This window comes from Taeniopygia guttata, chromosome 30 (genome assembly GCF_048771995.1).
Source record: "Taeniopygia guttata chromosome 30, bTaeGut7.mat, whole genome shotgun sequence".
Classification (NCBI taxonomy): domain Eukaryota; kingdom Metazoa; phylum Chordata; class Aves; order Passeriformes; family Estrildidae; genus Taeniopygia; species Taeniopygia guttata.
The window spans coordinates 8,425,601-8,449,271 of NC_133055.1; the positions used below are offsets into that span (position 1 = coordinate 8,425,601).

The window sequence follows — 23,671 nt, forward strand, 5'->3', positions numbered from 1 at the left end:
AGACAGGTGAGTGGTCATGGTCTTATCCCGTGAATATGCATGTACATACCGCAAACATGAAAGATTAAAAATCCACTTTGGTCACTTCTAGAAAGTAGAGCTGTTAATCAATATTTTGTTAATAACAAAAAGCTGTGTGACGTCAGAGATGTCAGGGTGACGTCACAGAGATGGCAGTGTGACATCACAGACTTGCCTGTGTGACTTCACAGGAGGTTGTGTGACGTCACAGTGATGTCAGTGTGACATCACAGAGATGTCAGTGTGACATGACAGGAGGTTGTGTGACATCACAGAGATGTCAGTGTGACATGACAGAGATCTGTGTAACATCACAGGGGCTGTGTGACATTACAGATACTGTGTGACATCCCAGAGAGCTGTGTGATGTCACAGAGGTCTCAGTGTGACATCACAGAGATGTCTGTGTGACATCACAAAGATGTCTGTGTGATGTCACAAAAAGCTGTGTGACATCACAGAGACGACTGTGTGACATTAGAGAGATGTCCATGCGACGTCACACAGAGCTGTGTGACATCACATAGATGTCAATCAGACATCACAAATATGTCTCTGTGACATCACAATATGCTGTGTGACTCACAGGGTCAGTGTGACACCTCAGAGATAGTGGTGTGACATCTCAGAGATGTCTGTGTGACATCACAGGAGGTTTTGTGACATCACAGAGAGCTGTGTGACATCACAGATATGTCTGTGTGACATCACAGAGATGTCCATGTGATATCACAGAGATGTCCGTGTGATGTCACAGAGAGCTGTGTGAAATCACAAGAAGCTGTGTGACCTCAAAGGGTCAGTGTGACATCACAGAGATGTGAGTGTGACATCACAGAGATAACAGTGTGACATCACAGAGATAACAGTGTGACATCACAGAGAACTGTGTTACATCACAGAGATGTCCATGTGACATCACAGAGGGCTGTGTGACATCACAGAGATAACAGTGTGACATCACAGAGATAACAGTGTGACATCACAGAGAGCTGTGTGACATCAGAGATGTCCGTGTGACATCACAGAGGGCTGTAGGGCTGTATGATCTTGCACCTTCTGGAAGATGGAGTATCACCCACTCTGTATTGCCCGGAGCACATGCAATGTTTGAAGTGGCAGCTCTGACATGGCACTACTGACATCCTCTGTCAGGCATTCAAGGGCTGCAAGAGAGAGGAACAGAGCCACGGTCAGATCCCGACTCTGCGGGGAGCCGAGGGGAGCCCCCCCTGCCAGGGCCATCCCAGCCGGCTCTTGCCATGGCCGGGAGGGATCAGGGACCAAGGGGATCAGCCCGAAGCTGCTGGCCACACATCCCCCACGTGTCCCTGAAATCTCTGTGTGCTCTACCTAGGAGAGCAGAGCTCTCCGCAGCCGGGGCAGGGCTTGCAGCTCGCCCCGGCAGCCCCCGCTGGCAGCCCGCTGCCCTGTCTCACCATTGCAGATCAGCTGGAGCTTTTCCTGCTGTCCCCTCAAGCTCCTCCCGGCCATCCCTGGGAACACAGAGCCTGTCAGGCCCAGCGGCACAGCTCCCTGCCAGCGGCGCTGCCAGCCCTGTGCCCACACGCCCTCCTGGCCCGGCTCGTGGCTCACCCATGAACCTGACGGCGCCTCTCGCAGGGGCTCCTGTGGGCTCTGCAGGTAGGGCAGGGCCGGGCGCAGGTGCTCGGCCACGCTGCTGCTGTCCTCTGCCAGCTGCAGAGAGCGGCAGGAGGGAAGGGTTGGCCCCGCAGCCCCGCCGGGCCGGGGCTCCATGGGCACCCGGCTCGGGCCGCAGGAGCCTGGAGCAGAGCCCGCGCGGCCTCGGGCTGCAGCAGCGGGCAGGGGCACAGCTGCCAGCCCGCACACCGAGCACCGCGCTCAGGGGGCTTCTCCAGGCTGGGGCTGCGGCTTCCCGGCCCTCCTTACCAGGCACTCAGTGAACTTCCACAGCTCCTGGTTCTTCACCAGCTTTTCAAGATCCCTCCTGTTCAGGAACTCGGCCGCACAAAGCAGCGTTTCCTGAGAAGCCTGGAGAGCAGCAGAGACGCGGAGATGGCCCCACAGCCCAGGGCACAGGACCCGTCCCTGTGCCAGGGCCTGGAGGAGGCTGCAGCCTGCGAGGTGCCAGGGCAGGAGGCAGCCCAGCCCCTGCCAGGGGAACAGCAGCAGCTGCCGAGTCCTCACCTCTGCCACTCGCTGGTTCTCATCATGGCAGTGGAAGGAGAGTGGCAGCAGGCTCTGGCGCACGTGTGTCTTCAGGGCCTTTTTATCCTCTTCTGGAAAAGAATCCAGCATCTCTCGGAAGACAAACATGGAGCACAACTTCACCTGCAGGAGCTCCACGAGCCTTTCATGCAGGCTCCACATCCTTATGGCCATCTACTTGTGGAACACAAGTGTGTGAAACACCATCCTGCTGCCACAGGGCCCAGGGGCCAAAGGCCTGTGCCAAAGCACTCGGGCAGCTGCAGCAGGAGGCAGGAGAGCTGGGAGCAGCTGGCCCAGCGCCCAAAGCCCAGCCAAGCCCAAGCGACTGCATTCCTGAGCGCAGCCTCTGCCCCTGCCCCCTTCTCACCATCGAGGGATCCTTGATGAGCTCAAGAAGGGCCCTGAGCGCCAGGTGACGCCTCTCCTTGCACTCGCTCCTCAGGTGCCTTGAAAAGATTTGCAGGACTCTGTCAGCACCGCGTTCACTCAAGTCCGGGCACTTGAGGACCTGAAAGGCACAGGGCAGTGACGGGGGAGCGGCTGTCAGGAGCCCAGAACCGCACAGGGCCGGGCCCAGGCAGCAGCACAGGGCGCGGGCACCGTCCCAGGCACTGCGGCCAAGAGAGGGCAGAGAGCCGGGAGGCAGCTGAGCGAGGCAGCGCTGGCCTTCAGGCTCACCTCCACAAGGAACGCCAGGGCGGCCAAATCCCGGCATGGCGTGTCTTTGCTGAGCAGCCCGAGCAGCTGGAATGCAATCGCGGAACACACGGCTTCGGATGTGCGGTGCATTTCTCTGAAGGAGGAAATAGGAGCCAAACCCCTGAGCCAGCGGGGACAAACCTCTCCCAGGACTGACTCACAGAGGTCTGGCCTTTCTCCAGCACCCTGCAAGGGGCAGCTGAGCCCTCTGGAGGTTGCTGCTCTTGGACACGCTCCTCTCCCAGCCTTTTGCAGCCTCCTTGGCCGTCCCTTGGTGACAAGGCCCTCTGGCCCACGGCCACGGGGACTGTGTTGTGCACCTTGGGCACAGGACACACATGCCGGGGACAGCTGGGGAGCAGGGGGTCTCACCTGGCCAGCACGCCCACAGCACAGTGATGGGTGTCAGCACACAGCAGCGTGTCCCAGCCACACTTGCGTTCCATTGCCATCACCACATCCTCACAGTGCAGTCTGCAGAGCAGGGCCTTCAGGGTCTGCTCTGCAAACCTGTGTGCAGAGCAAAGCCCAGGTCACGCTGGGGGCACTGGCCCCTGCCCAGGGATGTGACAAGGACAGGAGGACTGGCATGGAGCACCTGCTGGGGTTGGTGGCAAGGCCGTGTTGCTGCTGGCATCCCTTCCAGAAGGTATTGACCTCCTCTGGCATCTCTTTGGTGCTGAAGAGCACTTGGAAGAGCAGATGGACAAACAGGCGGGGGAAATACACGGTCACCATCTGTGGGACACAGGGCAGCTGGAGGATCTTCCACATCACCAGAGTTGCCTGCAAAGGACAGAGCAGCCCGAGACAGCGCTCAGTGCCGAGGTGTCCGTGTGGCAGGGCCCAAGCACGGGAGGCAGAGGCCCGGAGAGACGCAGGGGGAGCACCGGGCCTGGTGGCCCTGAAGCTGCCCCAAGGCCAGGTTTCAGCCCAGCGCCTGAGGCAGGAAGACGCTGTGGGGGAGGGAGGATGGAGAGCTGCTGGAGAGGTGGCCTTGGGGCCAGCAAAGGCAGAAACTCACAGCCAGGGCAAGGACAGCCGTGTGGTCCCCATCGGAGGTGCACGTGCTGTGCTCTGGCCAGCTCCCCAGCACATCGAGGAGTACGAGCATGGCCGGCTCTGCAGTCCTGGGCGTGCACATGATGCTCTTCCACATGGCCAAAGCAGCTCTGTGGGGTCAGAGCTCTGTCTCAGAGGGGTCTGGTACACAGCAGCGTGGCCTGGGTGGCAGCGGGGAGCTGAGCTGCTCTGCCAGCCCTGCCTCTGCCCACTGCCCCTCACTGGCAGCACGCAGGCAGCCCAGCCCTGTGGGGACTGGCCCCTGAGGGGCAGGGGGGAAGCATGGCAGCACGCTGGGGGGCTGGCAGGGGCCAGGGCTGGCAAAGGGAGCAGCCAGAGGGCCCTGGAATTCTCTGTTGGTCAGACACCTGGGACAGGCTGTACAGGCTGAAGGGCTGCTGAGCCTTGTGGACACGTGGGCCCCGTACCTGTCACACACTGGGGCCACATGCAGGAGAGCCATCACCACGTCAGAGGGCTGTGCCTCTGTCAGATCCAGAAGGGGCCTGTACAGATTGTACTCAGGAAACTCATTGGCCACGAGGATGTACCTCACCATGGCAGGCAGCTGGAGAAGGCAGGGGAGACTTGGAAAGCTGCCAGAGGAAGGAATGTGCCCAGCTGCCCCAGAGAAGTGCTTCCCTTGCCACCACACTGCCGTGGCCTCAAAGGCTTCCAGGGAACAGCAGGCGTTACTTGGGAGGCCACGCAATTGCTGGGAGTATCAAACCCTGGCCACAGGCTGCTTACTTGCTTTGGGCTGGAAGGACCCTCCTCCACAAGCATATCCAGCAGGGCAGCACTGGTCTTGGTTTTGAAGATGGGAGAGTACGCTCTGACCACAGTGCCCATGACGCTGCTCTCTTCCTCCCGAATCCTCTTCATGAATTTGCAAACCATGTGTAGCAGAAGGGCAAGAAGCCCGGGATGTTGCATGGAGTGCTCCGAGCACAGTGCTGGGCTGAGCAGTGCCAGCAGGCCCAGCCCAGGTGGGGATGGCTGCAGGTACCTGCGCTGTTCTGCGGAAGCGGCCACGGGTGCGTTCCTGCTCTCGTGTGCGCTGCACGGCTGCACCTGGCAAAGAGCGAGCGCAGCCCGAGCTGAGGGGCTGCGGGAGAGGCCGGAGAACACAGCCCAGCCCTGCGCTGCCCAGGCAGGGACAGCCCCGCGACGCCCCAGGGCATGGAGCACGGCTGTGGGGTGTCTGCCCGGCCCCTATTCCATCCTGTCCATGGGCATGGCCCCAGGGGATGGGATGGGATGGGATGGGATGGGATGGGATGGGATGGGATGGGATGGGATGGGATGGCATGGCATGGCATGGCATGGCATGGCATGGCATGGCATGGCATGGCATGGCATGGCATGGCATGGCATGGCATGGCATGGCATGGCATGGCATGGGATGGGATGGCATGGCATGGCATGGCATGGCATGGGATGGCATGGGATGGCATGGGATGGGATGGGATGGGATGGGATGGGATGGGATGGGATGGGATGGGATGGGATGGGATGGGATGGGATGGGATGGGATGGGATGGGATGGGATGGGATGGGATGGGATGGGATGGGATGGGGCCAAGCTGGCTGCAGGCACCAGCCCTGTGGCCCAGCTCTGCCACTCACCCTTCTGCGGTGGCTGGAACTGCTCCACCTCTTCAGGCTGCTGTGCTGGGGCAGCTCCAGGGCCTTCTTTCTCCTCCTTCCCCCAAGCCAGCTTGGGCACGCTCGCAGGTCTGTGCTCTACGTCACTGCCTGGATTCATGGCTACTTGCAGAAGGTGAAAAGGAAAAGGTCCGAGTCAGCGAGTGCTGCAGTCGTGCCTTGAGGGCACCTGCAAGAGTGAAGTCTGGGCAAGGCTACAGGACAGCAAATCCTGCACTCTGGTCTTGGGGGCTCCAGCCACAAGGACAGGAGACTCCTGTCAAGGACTGTGCAAAGCAAATGCCACGGTCTGCCCTCGAGGGCAGCTGCAGAAGAGATGCCTCGGGAAGGCCAGAGGTCACCAAGTTTTCTGGTCTGGCCACGAGGTCACCTGCAGGAGTAATACCTCGGGAAAGCTCCGGGTCAGACAGGAACAAGTGTCTGTGCGAGGGCTCCTCACAGCACCGCTCTCTCCATCCTGTCCTGTCGCGTGCACAGAGCACTGTGGAGTGGCCTTGTCACTGCCTATGCCACAGCATGTCACAAAGGGCCCTTGGATACCCTGTCCGGTTCCATTCCACGGTGACCATGCTGCACCGTGTCACAAAGGGCCCTTGCACGCACTGCCACCTGCCCTGGGGCCACCCCCAGCCCCCCAGAGTGGCCCAGGTTGTAAGGAATGCCTTGCCCCAAGTGTGTCAGACAGCCCAACAGGATCTTTAGGAACGGCTCAGACCATCAGCAAACGCTGCCCTGCTCTGCGGGCTCAGAGCAGCAGGAGCCCCCAGGGCTGCCGACGCAGCCGCGGCGGGAAGGGCACGGGGCCCTGCACAGAAGCTGGCACGGCCTCCTCGGGACACGTCCCACATGGTGGCCATCCTAAGCACGGCCGTGTGACACAGACCAGGAACGTGTGGGCCCGGGCAGGAATGCTGCTCTGACCCTGGGGCCCGGGGAGCGCTGACATCAGCCGCTGAGGCACAGTCCCCGCCGAAGCAGAGTTCCCCCGAGCCCTGGCAGCACCGGTGCCCGTCTGCTGCCCCAGAAACCTGTGCCCCAAAAGGGCTTCTCTGCCAGAGGGCAGCCAAAGCTGGTGTGTGTTGCAGCATTTTTCAGACAAAGAGGACATGAGTAATGAGATTTGAGCTACTCCAGTCTAGGCCTCAGGTTTGGGCCTTGTGAGGCCTTCAAGCCTCTGACGCAGTTAGAAATTCAGAGCTTGTGGTGCAGATAGAAATAGTATTAAGGTGTGACGGGGACCACTGGGCTGTCTGGGTGTGAATTAGTATACGTTTATAGTGTAAGGCTCAAGCCACTTTAAGGAAAAGGTAAACAATGTTAGCCTACCAATCAGAGTGCCTTTGTTTCTGTAAACTATGTAGAAGCTTATATAAACTACCATCTTATCTCGAATAAACGGAACATTTGATTAACCATATTGGTTCAGATCTGCGTTTGTCTTGTCCAGTTTCCCGTTTTCCTGAGATTCCCTGGCTTTTGATGTGCACTGGGGGCTGTGCTGCATCCTACAGGGGCTGTTGGTAGCAGTACCTGGAGCAACTGGTAGCAACACTTGGTGCGTGTCAGATGTTGTTGCTCCTTCCCGGAATGATTCTTTCATGGAAGGGATTAGCAGCAGCACAGAAACACCAACAGCTACTCAACTTCACAGGACAAAGAGAATCCACCGAAACACTGTCATGTTTCCTTGTGCTTTTGTGTCTTTCTTGCATTCGAAAAGAAAGAGAATTGGCCCAAGCCCTGCTATTCAAATCTCCAGCTGCTGTGTGTCTTCCTGTGGCAGCTCACGTGCAAACACAACTGGCTGCCTGCTCAGCTCGGCAATGGACAGCCACAAACAGGGAGGGCCCTGGTGAACATCTCTTTGGTCTGGTGGGGCAGCGAGGGCACAGGAGACAAAGACTGCTCCTCCCGAGTTCATGGGGCAACAGAGAGATTTTATTTCCCATGCCCCCCCTTACACAGGGCATTTGAAAGACCAGGCCTGGAAGCTCTCATTGGTTTGAGCTCCACGCCCCTTCAGGTTCTGGCCCGTGAGGTGCCTGCAGTTTTGGGAGATATTTGATTGGTCAAGAGCCCTGTCAATCATGGTAACATCTCACCTTTCTTTATAAAATTCTGTGTATTGCTCTCTGTCACCCATCTGCAAGGGCCCTTTGCAAACATGGTGACAGAGGACAGCGTGCATCTAATTTACACTGGAGCTGCAGCATTCCCCTCCAGGAACTGTCAGGGGAGAACTCAGGCCACAGGCATAATGCTTCTCGGTTACAAATTGAACTTATCTCTAAAAGCAGAAAGCTATTTAACCCTGAGTCCATTTAGCCCTCAGAGAAAAACCCAATTTTAAAAAACAACCTTTAAGCACTTGATCCCTTGGAGAAAAACCGAACTCCCAGAAAACAGTCTGTAAACAGAAAAACTGTTTGTAAACATGAGAAATAATTTGTAAACAAATCAAGTCCTTCTATGAACTGTCCATGAGGCAGGTGATCATTTGTAATGCTGTCTGTGGTTTCCAGTGTCCATATTTTAGGCATCTGTACTGTACTGTTGTAGGATTTATTGTAAAACATGAGAACAGACTCAGAGGGGAGGAGGGTGTACCCTCAATCCAACCCCTTTCCCCTTTTTTCTTTGTATAATAAATAATAATAGGAACAGAACATGGATTTTGAATACTATTAACTTATGCAAAGTTTCATCCAGGCTTACTGATAATATTTTTCTTTACCAGCCCGGTTCAGGGCGAAGAACTTGATTGGGAGATGTTTTGATCAGGGCAAGGAACTTGGTTGGGAGACATTTTCTGTGTTTATATTTTATCTAGTGAAAACCATATACTCTTTTCCCTTTGTTAGAAGTTATAAATTTTGTTATTGACTTTAATAGCTGACCTTTAACATTTAAAATGATTACAAGTGGCAAAATTTCAGTGAAAAAACTTTGAAACTGCAATTTGCTTATGATAAATCCATGTTCTATGTGTACCTCAGTGGATATTCTTTGAATCATACCAGTTTATCTTGAAGCAATGCAAGAATAATTACTAGAATATTAAGAAAAGACATATATACATACTAGACTTCTTTAAGACAATGATTTACTAAAATATGAATATCGATCCAATATCGATATCCAACTGAGAAGGACAAAAACTCTCTAAGAGTTTAAAGTTAGAAAGTGTATGTTTATTGAGACAGCCGGGCAGTACCTGGGATAATTTCCTAATGCACACTGCAAAAATCACAGGTATTACAAAGCTTTTTTATTGACAGAAGTCTTGAATACACAAAATATGAATGCATATTCATATCCCTGTCACTTCCTCTGCTCCGCTTCATATGCTAATTGGCAGAAAGGCTATTAAGCATGTGTAGTTCTGTTCCCTGAAATGAGTCGGGGGTCCATTTTGGGGAGGGGTCTCCAAAATGAAGAAGTAAAATAAGTCTTCCTCGTTCTGACCCTTCTGCCTTTCCCATGCACACGTGACAAATGAATCCTTGCCGTTTTCCTGTGCTTAATGTATTCCTAAAGTAGGGGAAGTCTGCAACTGCTTTTGTATCCCTGAAATCTGTTTGTCACATTCTGTTTCTCATGATAAGCACAGCTACCCAAACATAAAGCTGACAAGCGATGAGTTAATAGATCCTGGATATCTTATCTAAGATCCAGCTACTGCTAACTATGAACAAAGCCTATTTATCTACTTCCACTAAGTCAGCAACATCTAATTTAACTATCATTTTAACTTCCTAAAATTCTTAATTCTTCCAAATTAATGTCTCACTGGGAATGGGGACAGGGAATGGGAATGGGGACAGGGAATGGGGAATGGGAATGGAGACAGGGACTGGGAGTGGTGACAGAGACAGGGAATGGGGACAGGGACCAGGAATGGGGACAGGGAATAGGACTGGGAATGGGGACAGGGACAGGGAATACGGTACAGGGATCGAGAATGGGGTCCGGATTGGGATGGGAGCAGGACGGGAACGGGATAGGGGGGACATGGGAACAGGCAGGGGCAAGGGGACTATGGAAGGGGAGTAAGGAATGGGGCAGCCACTGCAGGGGGACCGGGCTATGGGATGGGGACACATGGGGACAGTTCCAGGGCAGGGGGTCCTTGACCAGCTGCCCAGAACCTCCACCAGGGTCTCCCAGTGCAACTGGAGCCACTCAGCCTGGGGTGCCCAAAGCCCCGAGCAACTCCCAGGTCCCTCCCAGGAACCCTCAAGTCCCTCAAACCCAGCATCCCCCACATCCCCTGCAAGAACCCCCCCCCCCCCCCCCCATGTCCCCATCCTTGTCTTAGCTCAACATCTTTATTTTTACCTGCTTTTAAGAGTTTTGAAAGAGCAAATAGAAATGAAAAGAAAATCCAGGCGGGGCTGGGATGTGCCCTGGTACCTGGGACATCACCAGGAGTGGGGCTGGGATGTGCCCTGGTGCCTGGGACATCACCAGGAGCGGGGCTGGGATGTGCCCTGGTGCCTGGGACATCACCAGGAGTGGGGCTGGGATGTGCTCTGGTGCCTGGGACATCACCAGGAGCGGGGCTGGGATGTGCTCTGGTGCCTGGGACATCACCAGGAGCGGGGCTGGGATGTGCTCTGCTGCCTGGGACATGACAAGGGGCAGTGCTGGCTGGGGTTTGTTTGGTGCCTGTGAAATCCCAAGGGCAGTGTCACAGCGGGGCAGCTCTCAGTGTCCCCAGCAGGTCACAGTGTCCAGTGCAGCCCGTGCCAGCGGTCACTGCGCACACGGGGCAGGCTGGGCTGGACAGGGGATGGGGCAGAAACGCTGCCCCGGGACTGGGGTCTCCCCCTGCCTCTGGGGCACCTTGGGCAGGGCACGGGGCTGCTGCTGGGCCAGGGGGACAGGCCGTGCCCCCTGTCCCCTGCTGCTGGGCCAGGGGGACAGGCCGTGCCCCCTGTCCCCTGCTGCTGGGCCAGGGGGACAGGCCGTGCCCCCCGTCCCCTGCTGCTGGGCCAGGGGGACAGGCTTTGCCCCCTGACAGCTGCCCAGGCCCCTCTTGTGCCTGTCCCACATCCCTGTGACTCCTGTCCCCACCACTCCCCACCACCTTCACTCCCTCCATCAAAGCCCCACCCAACCCCTTCACGGTGACCTCTGGAAAGAAAGAATGAAGGAAAGGAAGTGTTGTCTGTGCACCCTGGATGGATGTCAGGCACCCACCAAAGCTGCTCTCTGACTCCCCTCCAGAGATGGACAGGAGAGAGAAAACAGAATGAAGGCTTCATGGGTTGAGCTAAGGACTGGGACAGATCACTCAGCAAATGCCATCATGGGCAAAACATTTTCAAAATTGGAGATATTGATGGAATTTATTGTTATCTGGATCAGGGCAGGACAGTGAGAAGTAAAACAAAGCTTTAAAAACACCTTCTGCCCTTCCCTCCCTCCTTCCCAGCTCTACCTCCCCCCCAGTGGGTGCAGGGAGACAGGGAATGGGGGCTCTGGTCAGTTCATCCCCTGTTGTTTCTCCTGCTGCTCGGGGAGAGGAGTCGTTCCCTGCTGTGCCAGGGGTCCCTCCTGGAGACACTTCTCCATGAACTTCTCCACGGTGAGTTCATCCCACGGACAGCAGTTCTCCACAAACTGCTGCAGCGTGGCTCGCTCCTCCATGGGCTCACAGGTCCTGGCAGGGCCCTGCTCCAGCGTGGGCTCCTCTCCAGGGGTTTGCAGGTCCCTGCCAGCTCCCTGCTCCAGCACAGGTTTCTCACGGGGTCGCAGCCTCCGCTCAGGCATCCCCCTGCTCCGGCACGGGCTCCTGCAGGCGCTGCAGGTGCATCTCTGCCCTCCGTGCCCTCCATGGGCTGCAGGGCCCAGCTGCCTCACCAGGGACTGACCAGGGAATCTCAGGGCAATCAGCTCCAGCAGCTGGAGCAGCTCCTGCCCCTCCTGCCCTGCCCTGCCCTGCCCTGCCCTGCCCTGCCCTGCCCTGCCCTGCCCTGGGGGTGTGCAGAGCTGCTCCTCTCACATGTCCTCACCCTGCTCCTCCCTGCTCACAGTCACAGCTCCAGGATCACCCATTTTCTTAAATCTCTTATCCCAAAGGCATTACCACCATTTCTAACTGGGCCAGCCTTGGCCAGCAGCCGGTCTGTCCTGGAGCCGGCTGGAATTGACTCTGTGGGACATGGAGGAGCAGCTGCTCTCACAGAAGGTGCTCCTAGAGCCCCTCCCTTACCAAAACCTGTCCATGCAAACCTGCTATAAGTATGGCAGGGTTTTCATTACCACTATTAATTCTCATTATTTCTATGAGTTGGAATAATGTAATCAAGTACTGCAGACAGAGAAATTTTGGTTAAAGTGTAATGAATATATGAGGGAGGTAGAGACATAAATGCCTGCTTTAAGTACAAAATCTGATGTATTTCCACACCTCTCAGGCATGAGAATGGACTCTCAAAAAAAAAAAAACAAAAAAAAACCCCACAAAACAAACCAAAAAAACACCACAAGAAACCAAAACCAAAACCCAATATGATTTCAAGAAGAAAGTAAAATGATACAAAAACTTACTTTTATAGAAATATTGTCTGGTTATAGCTCTGGGACCTCACTCTATGTGGGTTGTTTTATTTTTATTGGCTTTTTGAAACCAAACAAGACAAAGACTTACCAGAACAACAACTCTGTGACACAAAGTATTTGTGTGTGGGTGACAGTAGGAAATGACAAACGACTCCAAGCTCATACAGGCCAAGGTCTGTCCTTCTGGTATTTCTTTCATCCCCCAGCTGAAACCTCCCTGTCCTTGCAGGTGCCTGGTGGAGGACATCAAACCAAAGACACTTCCACCACCCACTGCCCCACTCCTCCTGCACAGAGGATTTTTCCAAGTGCATCCAACCAGATTGGAGCGCCAGGCAGGCTCAGTGATGGCTGTCTGGGGCTCACAGAAAGGCAGCCAGGCTTTGTAAGCCTCAATTAAAACCCAGGGAGGGATTTAGCTCCATTTTAACATCATTCCTTTATCTGATACTCACAGTCTGCATGTCATTAAGTGAATGTGTTTTGGTTTCTGGGGGATGCACACAGTGCAGGCATTGAGAAACTCAGCAGTGAGTGTTTCCTACAGGCCACATAATGGGAAAATTGAAATCTGCCTGTACTGAACATGGAACCCCCTGGCAGGGTCAAGGAAATTAATTCTAAATCGATGGGGTTAAACACCAAAGAATCTCTCTCTTGTTTGGGCCAGGCTTTTTTCCCCACAAAAAAATCATGCTGCCAGCAGCACCTCTACAACTGGAATTTTTTTTCTTTTAAAACACTGACATAGGCTGTCCAGAGTAGCTGTTGATGCACCATTCTTGGAAACAGCCACAGTCAGGTTGGATGAGGCTTTAAAGAACCTGATCTAGTTGATGATGTTCCTGCTCATTCCAGGGCATTGAAACTAGAGGACCTTTAGTGGTCCCTTCCAATTCAAACAATTCTATGATTTTTATGAAATTTCATAAAAAGGAAAGCCTCATGAGAAGCCTTGTGTTGGCCCAGCTTAAAACGTAAAGGTTGATACAGAGCAGGCTGGAAAGGTTCCCATCTTTCCCTGAAAACCTGTGTATTGCTGCCAGTGAGTAACAGGCAGCTTTCAGCTGGTTCCTAAGGAAACAACAGAGGTGTGACCAGCTGGTGGGGAGTGTGGCAGGGCCCCATTGCAGTTTTGGGGTACTGGGGACCAATGGCTCTCAGAGAGCCCCACAGCCCACTGAGGTCCCTGCACACCTTGGTTAAACCCAACTTGAGGACAGCCCTGCTGCTCCAGCTTGTCCTGGAGGGAGAGAGGTCTGGATGCTCCATTCCCATCCTGCTTCTGCAAATGTTGACAAGCACCGTTTCTCTTGATTTTGAACCAAATGCAAAACCTCCCCGGAGACCTCCCCTGCATTTTGACCCTCATTTTTGCTGTCCACACCCTCCTGCACCCACCTCACCCCAGAAGCTGAGCAGGAGCATCATTTTTAACAAGATGCTGCAGATTCAGCAGAGAAATTAATCTCAACAGCAAGTGCTGACCACTTTTTCCTGGTAATTCATTTAAACTGGGAAGTTAATTCCATTCAACTGAGCTGCCCTTCATCACTTAGAGACACAGGCTTTGAACATCCCCGAGTGAAGTGGTTCTGGCACAAACCTTCCTCCTCCTCCTCTATCTACCCTGACCCCCGCATCCCCTAGGGAATGCCACATGCCAGTGCTGTGTGATCCTCCCTCTGGGGGCTGATTAGCCAGAGCTGGAGAGTTCAGGAAGGTGAGAGCATCGGAATCCTCGCGCTGATGTTTGATCGCCGACGGCTGCCCGTGCTCCCAATTAGCCTGCAAACGCTGCCTCCGGCTCACAAATACTTTAAAAAATGAAGTTTGACGAAAAGCCGCCTGCGTTGCTGTTCTTCAACCCTCTCTGCCATATCAAAGCCTTTGAGAATATCTGAGGACAACTTTTATAGCCGAGAAGCGCCCATTGGAGCGCTGGCTCATTACTGCTGTGGCTGTGCTGCCCACGGAGACGCAGAGCATCCATCAGCCCACTTACCAGGAGCACTCCTGAATACCAGCAAGTGTGTCAGGCTGGGAAGTTACCTCTGAGGGAGCCACCGGAGGGTTTTTCAAGCAGAAAGGTCACCCAGCTCATCAGTTTCTAGGGGAGATGATTAGAGCGGCGCATTTTGGGAGCCGTGGCACCCCGCAGCACGTCCATTCCCTGGCTCTTTTTTCCCCCCTTCGCTCACAGTAATGATCTGCAGCTCCTCACAGGGGGCTCAGCGGGGGAGGACAGCAGCAGCACTTATTTTAATAAATAACATTCATGAGCTGGCTTTCCAGGCTTGGTGAGGAATGTGATGAACATTGAGAGGAGAGATTGAGAGAGACACTGGCACAGGGTGCCCAGAGAAGCTGCCCCACCCCTGGAAGTGTCCAAGGCCAGGTTGGGCAGGGCTTGGAGGAACCTGGGACAGTGGAAGATGTCCCTGCCCATGGCAGGGGGTGGAACAAGGTTCTGCAGGACAAGGTTGTGCCTCCTCAATCTTCTCTCTGATAAGTTAACATTCAAAACATCACCCTGAGCAGTGATTCCAGCCTAAGGCCTGCGGTGGGAAGGTCCCAGGTTTCTGGCAGGGCTGGTGTGTTTCTGCACTGAGGAGGTTTTGGGGCAGTTCTGCTCAGTTTCAGTGTATTTTCCAGGACTAGCTGCACTCTGGGCCCTAAGTGACCACAGCAGATGTGCTCCAGCTGCTGCTCAGGCCAAGCTCCCTACAAAGCAGAAATCCTCACCAATGTGTTTGCACAATAGTTAGGAAAAGCATTTCATTGGGAAAACAAAAGGAATATCTTTAGTTGTTACTTCTGCAATTTAACATGACTGTTAAAAACATCTGATGAAAATAGTGCTAGAAACATTGGCAAGCCTATCTCCCTCCAAAATCAAAATACATCACAGCATTAACTCCACTTTAATGGATGAGCTCAAAAATAAAGGCTGAAGGGGGAGGAAAATTCTGAGAATAACACCTTTCTTTCCCCCCCCCCCCTTTCAAAACAGCTCCTTGTTTCTCCAATACATTTATTTTGCATTATTATTTCTCATGTAACTGTGAAGAAATTAAATACTTGAAAACACAACAAAACATATAAATTAAACCAAATGTTTTGATTAATGCAAACCCACTGGCATTTCTTTTCCTGAATAATTTAAAAATTAAGCTGAGAAAACCAATTCCTTGTCAGAGAAGCCTCTGTAAAAGGGAATGTTTGGTATTTTGCAACACTTCTGTTAAGTGCTGGACTGGTGTCAGCATCTCATTCTTTTAATGCTTAGAACAATTTTAACCCACCCACACTCCAGCTCTGAATTATTTAGGAAAAGATGTGTCTTTCTAGACCTTCTCTGTAGTCCCTCAGCAAAGTGTCTGGTTGTACTCGGCATTTCTTATCTAGGATAAAAATACTGTATTTAAATAACACTGACAGTGTCCACAATATGTGTGTCTTTGAAGCAAAGTTGGGCCATATTTTGTCCTCCATCCCTCACTCTTGTGTCATAAAAATGTAGGGGATTTTTCTTGTATGGAAATAATGTGATCTAGAAAGGAAAATTAATGTAACTTTCATGGGTGACCCTTTCTCTTGTTCAGCAGGCTTTTGTTAGGGAAGACAACTCCTCCTTATAGCTACATTCAAATAGGCAGAAAAAAATCAAGATATCTTTTTCTGAATGTTTTAAGGTGTCATTTTAATGAGTCTGCCTTTCTTTACTGATGGAAATAAAACATTCACTGTGAGGAAAGAGTAAATATTGTCCCACAGGCAGAATGAGGCAACCAGAGGCAGAGAGAGAGAAGCCACATTGGGTGACACAGGCTGTCTGCAGCTGGATTCCCCATGCCAAAGCCAACATTTCTGCAGTGTGGAACAAGGCTACCTTTCTGACCCATTCTTGGACTCAAATGGAGCCCTGAAGCCTTTGAGCACCATCAGAGTCGTAGAGGTGATTCCATGCACCCACAGTGAGGTTCTCACACAGACTGGATGGGAAGGAACTTGTAGAGTGCAAAAACCGAGCCAAGCTGGGCCCAGTTCCTGCTCAGTTAATGGAGGCAGAGGTTTGGCAGTGTTTGAGCTGTGTTTAGCACGTGGTTTACTTGGGCTGGCTCCCTGGGGGAAATCTACTGAGCAGCAGCTGCTCGGCTCATCTCTCCTGGGAAGGCTGCTCAGGGACACACACGGAATGGCAGGAGGAGACACCAAATTCTCCACTCCTCAGAGACATTCTGTCTTAAACTTCTGCCTCAGGGCTTTCTGCACGTTCTGGATCTTCTCTGTGATCACGGTGTCACTGAGGTGATCCCCAAACTTCTGCTTCAGCAGCACCCGGATGATTTTGATGCAGCGTTCGTCCATCATGGGCTTGGCCTCCCGGAAGGTGTTGCCCCTGCGCCCTGTGATGGAGTGGCTCTGGATGTAGTCAGAGGTGAAGAGTTTGTAGAGCAGAGTCTTGCAGGCTGTGCTGATTTTCTGGTCAAACCTGATGGTCTCTTTGAGCTGCTCCTTGGTGTAGCCGTTGAAGAGCTCCACCACCTCACACGGCTGTCGGTGGGGCTCCTCCTGGAAGGACAGGGATTCCAGCCTCTGCACCTTCTTCTTCAGAGAGAGGACGTCCTGTTGGAGGTCCAACACCATCCTTTCCAGCTGCTCCATCTTCTCCACCCTGAAAAATTAAAGTCGCTTGTGCAAAGGCAAGAAGACACCATGTCCTCACTCTGGATGTCACTCCTCCACCCAAGCAGTGATTAGATGCCTTCTGCCAGCAGGACAGGACAACTCCTCTGACAGACTATCAGCCCTTCCAGCTATTCCTGGGTGTGGAGTAAGGCAGGAGAGAAAAGTGACATGATCTGGACTTTTCAGTTCTCAGGAATGTTCAGTTTAACCCTCAACTCCCCCTTGGCATGCATACATGGAGACTTTGATGCTCAGTTTTCTTCTTATTTGTAAGGAAAGACATAAAGCCTGTCTTGCAAGTCCCAGGACACATATAGTTGTGGTATTAAACAACAGACTTGTGGGAAATGACAATGCAAGAACCATAACTTGAATTTTTTTGGCACCCATTTCTTGGCAAGAAAACCGTCCCTAGCATCATTTTATCACTGGATACTGGCCATCAAAGTAATGAGCAATAAGACAAGGAACACACAACCATGTTTTGATTGTTATAGGCAAGAGCTTTGTAGTTTCTGCACTGTTTTAGAGCCTTCTTGCATCTCTAAATCTAAGCCCTACAATCAGAAACACCTGGCTTGATTGTAAAGAGACTCAGCAACTTTGGAGTTTAAAATTGCCCCACTTTGTCACCCATCTGTGATCTCACTGCTCACTTTTGTAGTGAGAAGGAGAACACAGTTAGGAACAAGTGCCTTCTTTTGCTAATTACCTTTCCATCTCACCAGGACTGACATTTTTGTGAGCCCTTTCAAAGCCATCCATCTCTTGCAAAGCATCAATCTTGCGCTCCTCACGGCTGGAAGAAACAAGCAAGTTAAACAGCACTGCCACAAACAGCTTTGTGCTCGCATTCAAATCCATTCCTGAGGAGAATTATCTGGAATTCAAAGCGAAGTCAATTCTGGTTTCATTTGCAACAAGAATGAAACAGACTGAGAGGGAACATGAAGGTTCTCAATGTGCACAAAACTCCTCTGCATCCCCCTGGCACACAGATATGGGGGACCTCCCACTGACCCGCCATGGAATCAGAGCACAGGCTCATTTCTTGCTGTGTGTGCCCACACAAACTTCTGTTATCTTCTGTGCTTTGGGTTTAACCTCCATGAGCATCTACTCAAAGCAAGCACTGCCAGAGAATGGAGACAGTGTGGACAGAGATCAATATGTGTGGTGTGAAACATTCAGGCTCTTTATTGTGCTTTCAGGTGTCACCTGTTCAGACAGATCTGCTGTTGGCACGGGGACAAGATGCCATCTGGCTTCCTCTTCATTGGAAGGGCAACATAATCTGCAGCAAGGGTGAGAGACAAGCTGAAAAATCAGCTGTTGAAAAGGTCCTGAACCCCTCTGTCTCCAGAACATATTATCTAAGCACCCCTGCTAGATTGCATGGCAACACCTTATTCCATTTGCATAGCAGTGATCCAGACAGGCTTTCCAGGACTGATCAATGGGGATTTGTTATTAGAAAAAAGTGGCATCTCAAGGGCTTCTGTTCTAAGTGCAAATGATATGGTGGGGGCAAGGCAAGTAGAGCCAAATCATCTCTGGATGCTGCTGTTAGTCAGCAGGTAAATAAGACACTAGCACATTTTCATAAGTGCATTTAATGGGTGCAGTAGTGGGTGGAAAAATAGGGAAATAGGCAAATCTGAGAAGGTTTGACTAATGGAGACACAGGGCTTTTGGGAATTTCAGTTATTCAGGCATTCATTCATTCAGATTGTCTTTTGGCTTGGGGGGAGAGAACTGCTAGCCCAGGAAACAGCTGGTGCCTGACAGAGCAGAGACCATACACTACATACAGGCATCTCCCTTTAGACAGCCCTCCTGGAACAGATCTCCCAGGTGGAAAGGACCAGGAAATGCCATCTCTAACCTCTGTAGCCCTGAGACAAACCCATACAGCCCTGGAGCAAAGCAGAGGTTTTCTGACTGCTCTGCAAGTCCCCATCCCACCCTGTCACTCAGGACCAGGCAGCAGAGCCAGAACCCAAGGTTACCTCTGGCAGCTGGACCAGCCCTGTCCTCTTCACTCTGGGAAGTCCCTGGCCCTGGCATGGCCATGGTGATGAAGGTGGATGGAGGTGTGAAGGCACTGGCTGGGTGGGGGGGAGCTGCCAGTGAGCAGGGACTCCCTGCCACGCTTCCCAGGACACGCCTGTCCTTGATGGAGGAGCTGCTGGCATCACGGGGCAGGCTGGCCTCAGCCACCCTCAGCAGTGGCTTTGCAGGATAGTTCCTGTCACTGGGGTATTTCCTGGATGCATTCCCTGAGGTCCATTTTGGAAAGGTTTTCCTGGATTTTTTTGGTGGGGATGGCATCCTGCTGTGGACAGCTGGTTCTTCTTCTGAAAGGAAGGGAGATACTCAGGATGAGCAATGGGACAGCAGCGTGTCTGTCTTCCACTCCCACTCAGTGCTTTGTACACTGATTGCAATGATGTGAAATTTATGATGGGACTACAACATGCTCAGCATCCTCCCACCCAAAAAGCTCCATGGAAGTTGAAAGGTGCAATTTTCAAAAGCCCTTACTCACTTAACTTCTCCAGGAGCTGTCGATCTTCCAGCAGCTTCTTCTCCAAAATACCTTTGTGCTCTGTAGGAAGAGAAGATCTTTCAGTACTAAACTCCTTCTGCTCCTGAGCAGCCCCAAATTGCAAACCCAGGCCAGGGGGGTGTCACTTACCACTTATGCCTTCCACCACACCCCAGTACAGCCCACTGAATCCAGGGCAGGGGCCAGGACCTGCTCCCCCACAGTGCAGAGGTGGAAGGGCTTGCGGGGCTCCTTGATGTTCTCGATGTCGATAACCCGGCTGCCGTCGGGCCAGTGATGAGCACGTAGAGCTTGGCTGACATCAGGGCTGCCCACCTGGAGCAGAGGGACAGTGTGGGAATGTCACCACAGGGGTCTGGGCTCTCCTGTGGGTGGGAGTGTTCACAAGATGTGCTTTACCCAGGCCAGCACAACCTGCAGATATAAAATACTTGGCCTTACATTTTCTCTACCAGTTATTTCATTTCTCTGTTCCTGTCGGAACCCAAAATGTCCCTCAGACATTTTTAGAGGTTCCAGGCCTTGGTCAGAAGCATTTTAGACCCTGGCAAGCAGCTGAAAACAGCTGTGATTTTGAGTTTGAACCATGGAATGAATTACCAACTTTGAGGGTGGAACAAGCAGTCACAGAATGTTAGATGGTATAGTAAAAGTAGTCACAAATTAGAGGGTAAAATTTTTTAGTGTTGTACAGGGGGGTTTTAGTACCTGTACAGGGGGGTTTTCACTTTGTACAGGGGGGTCAGGAGTTCTAAGATGGAGGAAAGTGGTCCTTATCTTATTCTTCCTCCTTCTTCTTCCTTACCTCCATGTTCTTGGTGATGTTGGCATTCACAGATTGGTTTAGAGTAGAAAAGCACATTGTAACGTAGATAGTAGGTATTGGGGAAAATCTCTAAACATATAGTACGTAATATATCATATAAAAGATAGTAGCAGCTTTGGGCGGGGAGAGAGACGACGGAGACACCGGACAGTGAGGGTGTCAGGAGAGTGTGTGCCTCTGCCTGGGCCGCAGACCAAAGCAGCCGCAGCGGGCGAGGACAATCTTTTAGATAGCTAGCAATAAACTACCTTGAGACCGAATAACAAGAGGCTGTGGAGTTTTTCTTTGGAAGCACGGGTTGGAGGAGAGACTTTACCACCACACGAGAGCCCCGAATCAATCCCTGTTCCCATTCCCACCTTTCTGAGCTTGCCTTATCCTAAAGCCCTTTGCTAGGAGGCTGTCTTGGGTCTGACTGAGCACAGCACCACATGCCTTCAGTGCATCCAAGTGTCCTTCGCAGTGACAGCCATGGCAGGTCTCACCTGGGATCAGGCAGGGCCAGCCCTCACAGCTGACACTTTGAGCAGATGCTGAACAAGCCACTGAGCAGACACAGGCTGGCTCCTCTGCCCCTGTGAATCATCACAGCTCAAATGACTTCAGTGGATCTCCAGCAGTTTGCTCCAGTGCAGGGCTGTGTCTGTGTGATATCAAGGCAGTGCAGAGAAGAGACTCAAAAAGACCCAGGGGTATTCCAGGAAATGATTGTTCCCTTGCCTCCACAATTATTTCCCCCAGTAAACATCAAAATGCTTTGATAAGGAGAACAGAAAATTCCCTTCATTTCACCCATGGGGAAACTGAGACACAGACCAGTGATAGATATGTCTAAGGCAATCAAGCAACAAAGCTGCAAGGAGCTGGATCCTAAGTCCTGGCCCACGGCTCTGCCCACTGAGCTTTCCCTTTCTGCCCCTGGAGCTGCAGACTTCAGCCATCGGAAAAACTGGAGAGCCAGGCTGGTGGTGATTTCCAAAATCTCCCATGCCAGAGGAGCAGCTGAGGAGCCGAGGGTTGCTGAGCTCAGGAGCAGTTTCTTCCCAGCTCCTAAGGGCCCAGGCAGCATCACCCCAGTCCTGCCTGCTCTGCTCGGCAGCAGCATTTGGCAGAAGAGTTCTGGGGACAAGGCTGGGCCCATGTGCTGTGGCCAGTGAAGAATGGCCACAGTGTCCAAAGAAAATGGGAGGAAGCTGGGGTAGGCAGAGGAGAGTTGGAGCTGGCAGAAAGGGCAGCTAGGACCCAATTTATTCCAGTTTCTTGTTTTCTCTCCACACCCCCACTAAAGTCCTGCCTGGATTTGATTCCTCTCACTTGGAAGGTTCAAGTTCACCCTGGAGAACTTTCTCTTTCCCTCTCTCAGCCACCATCAGTTGCAGCAAAGCTCCCTGCAGGAACTGTAACTCTCCCCAGACCTGTCAGTCTGCCCTGCTGGCACAGTCTCACACCTGGTTTTCTCCAGCCCTTTTCTCCTGACTGATACACACCCTGGCATTGATTTTTTTTTTTATCAGGAAGCACCATATACAAATGATCTGTGTGCCTGTCTCCCTACATCCTTCCCCAAAACAGGCAGCTGCCCCCAGCCCTCTCCCAAACGCAGGGAAAGCTACAGAGCAGAAACTGGGATAAATGCATAGCTGAGCCCTCTCCCTCTCAGAAACAGAGCTCACATTCCAGACAGCAAACAATCCCAGCCCAAACAGCTCTCTGGGGGATTTTCCTTTAACATTTAAAGAAAACACAGTGATCTTCCTTCCCCAAACCAGTTGTTAATTTACCCTTAGGAAAGCAACAAAACTACACAAACACAAAAACAGAGAGAGAAAAAAGAGAGATCACAATCCTGATAGCAACAGAGCTGCTCCTTGCCTGGTTAGCACTGCTCCAGGTGTTGAGTCTTGCAAGATGTCTCCTGTCTCTCCAGGTCTCTGCTGCCTGTTCCAGCAGAGGAGGTGACCGGACACTTCCTTGCCTTGTGCTTGTCCCTTCACCACAGGTCCTTGTCAGGTCTCCTTTGTCTGGCTTGGAAAGCTCCCACCTGCTGTCCCCACTGCAAAGGAAAGAAAGAGCTTTTGCATTCTTTGGTCCTGGTTGTTTTGTTTCAGCATTATTATTCCTGTTCTTTTCCCATATACATATATTATTTTTTTCCTTGGCTTGTTTCAGAGAAAGCAGAAGAGAAGGGAAAAAGCCTTGGGTTTTTTGGAGCATGAATAAACCTTGCATTTCCATGAGTTATTCATGAATAATTCATGAAAATGCATGATTAATTCAGGTTCATGAATTATTCAGGATTAATTCTCGAACATTCCTGGTTCATTCATGCTCACACAGTGAGTGACTCAGGCTCTAGGGCTTGGAGAACTACTTTCTCCCTGAGACAGGAGAAGAGAGGCTTAGAGAAGCTGCATTGTGCACTTGCTGTTTACTGCCTCTGAGAAGAGAACATATTTTGGGCCCTTTTTGTAAAAAGAACTTGAAAAAAATTGAAATGCCTGCAGCCTCCTGCCCACGGAGGAATAACACAGAACCAAAAGAAAAAAAAAATTAAAAAGAGAGATAGAAATTGGACTTGCTCGTGGAGGAAAGCCTGGCAGCAAGTTTTATCCCCTTTCAAAGCATCTTTCTACCCCATCTCCCTGGTTAGGATACAGCTCACTGCTTCAGTTTTTATCTGCTGTGCAAAAAAAAAGGACCATCCCCATAGGTTTGTGCTTGAGGAGTCAAAGGGAATTCCCATGCCTTGTGCCCATCTGTCCCTCTGTGTGTGTGTGTGTGTGTGTGTGTGTGCACAGAGTCTTCTCCCAGGTAACAACCAACAGGACAAGAGGAAACAGCCTCAAGTTGCACCAGTGGAGGCTTAGATTGGATATTAGGAAAATTTCCTCACCAAAGAGCTGTCCAGCAGTGGCACAGGCTGTCCAGGGCACTGGAGTCACCATCTCTAGAGGCATTTAAAGGAGGTGTGGATGTGGCACCTGGGGACATGGTTCAGTGGTGAGCTTGGCACTGCTGCGGGAATGGTTGGACTCCATGAGCTTTGAGAGCTTTTCCAAGCTAAACAATTCTTGCAAAGCTCCTTGACTCAGTGTCCCAGCCAGGGTGAGCACTGCTTGTGGCCCTGGGCTCAGCATGGCAGGCCTGGTGCTCACACCACTGCAGACTTCAAGCTGGCCATGCACAGCTCCGTGTTTCTCCCAAAAATATCACTGCTGCAGCACCTGGGGTTCCCCAGTGCTGGGCTCTTTATCCCTACTGCATGGAGGATCACATGGCATGGCAAAGGATGGATCCCATGTGGCATCCAACCTACCCTGATCCAGGCTGGGCACCAGCAGGGGAAGGTGCAGTGCAATGTCTGCACAACCCAA

General features: G+C 52.1%; 2 protein-coding genes across 5 annotated transcripts in view; both read right to left on the minus strand.

Annotated features, from left to right (window-relative positions):
- The window catches only part of LOC140680874 (uncharacterized), a 989,054-nt gene that overhangs the window by 738,096 nt on the left and 227,287 nt on the right, over nt 1-23,671 (minus strand). The window lies entirely within an intron of this gene.
- On the minus strand, nt 15,219-22,429 carry LOC105759815 (uncharacterized). Of its 4 annotated transcripts, none has more exons than XM_072919791.1 (7): nt 22,170-22,427; nt 19,601-19,786; nt 19,451-19,510; nt 18,912-19,259; nt 18,121-18,196; nt 17,615-17,701; nt 15,219-16,888 (listed from the first exon to the last, which is right to left on the minus strand). In XM_072919791.1, the coding sequence occupies exons 4-7, from the start codon at nt 19,231-19,233 to the stop codon at nt 16,441-16,443; spliced, it is 933 nt and encodes a 310-aa protein (XP_072775892.1). In that variant the 5' UTR covers nt 19,234-19,259; nt 19,451-19,510; nt 19,601-19,786; nt 22,170-22,427; the 3' UTR covers nt 15,219-16,440. The 4 variants fall into 4 exon arrangements, with proteins under 4 accessions (XP_072775892.1, XP_072775891.1, XP_072775893.1 ...); XM_072919790.1 differs by having other exon boundaries at nt 19,601-19,885; XM_072919792.1 differs by lacking the exon at nt 17,615-17,701 and having other exon boundaries at nt 19,601-19,885; nt 22,170-22,429.

Coding starts and splice junctions, on each gene's coding strand:
- LOC105759815 (XM_072919791.1), bottom strand. CDS start 19,233: ATGCCATCCCCACCAAAAAAATCCAGGAAAACCTTTCCAAAATGGACC. Junction 18,197..18,911: donor GGCTGGTCCAGCTGCCAGAG/GTAACCTTGGGT, acceptor CCCTTGCTGCAG/ATTATGTTGCCCTTCCAATG. Junction 17,702..18,120: donor CAGCAGATCTGTCTGAACAG/GTGACACCTGAA, acceptor TGTTTCTTCCAG/CCGTGAGGAGCGCAAGATTG.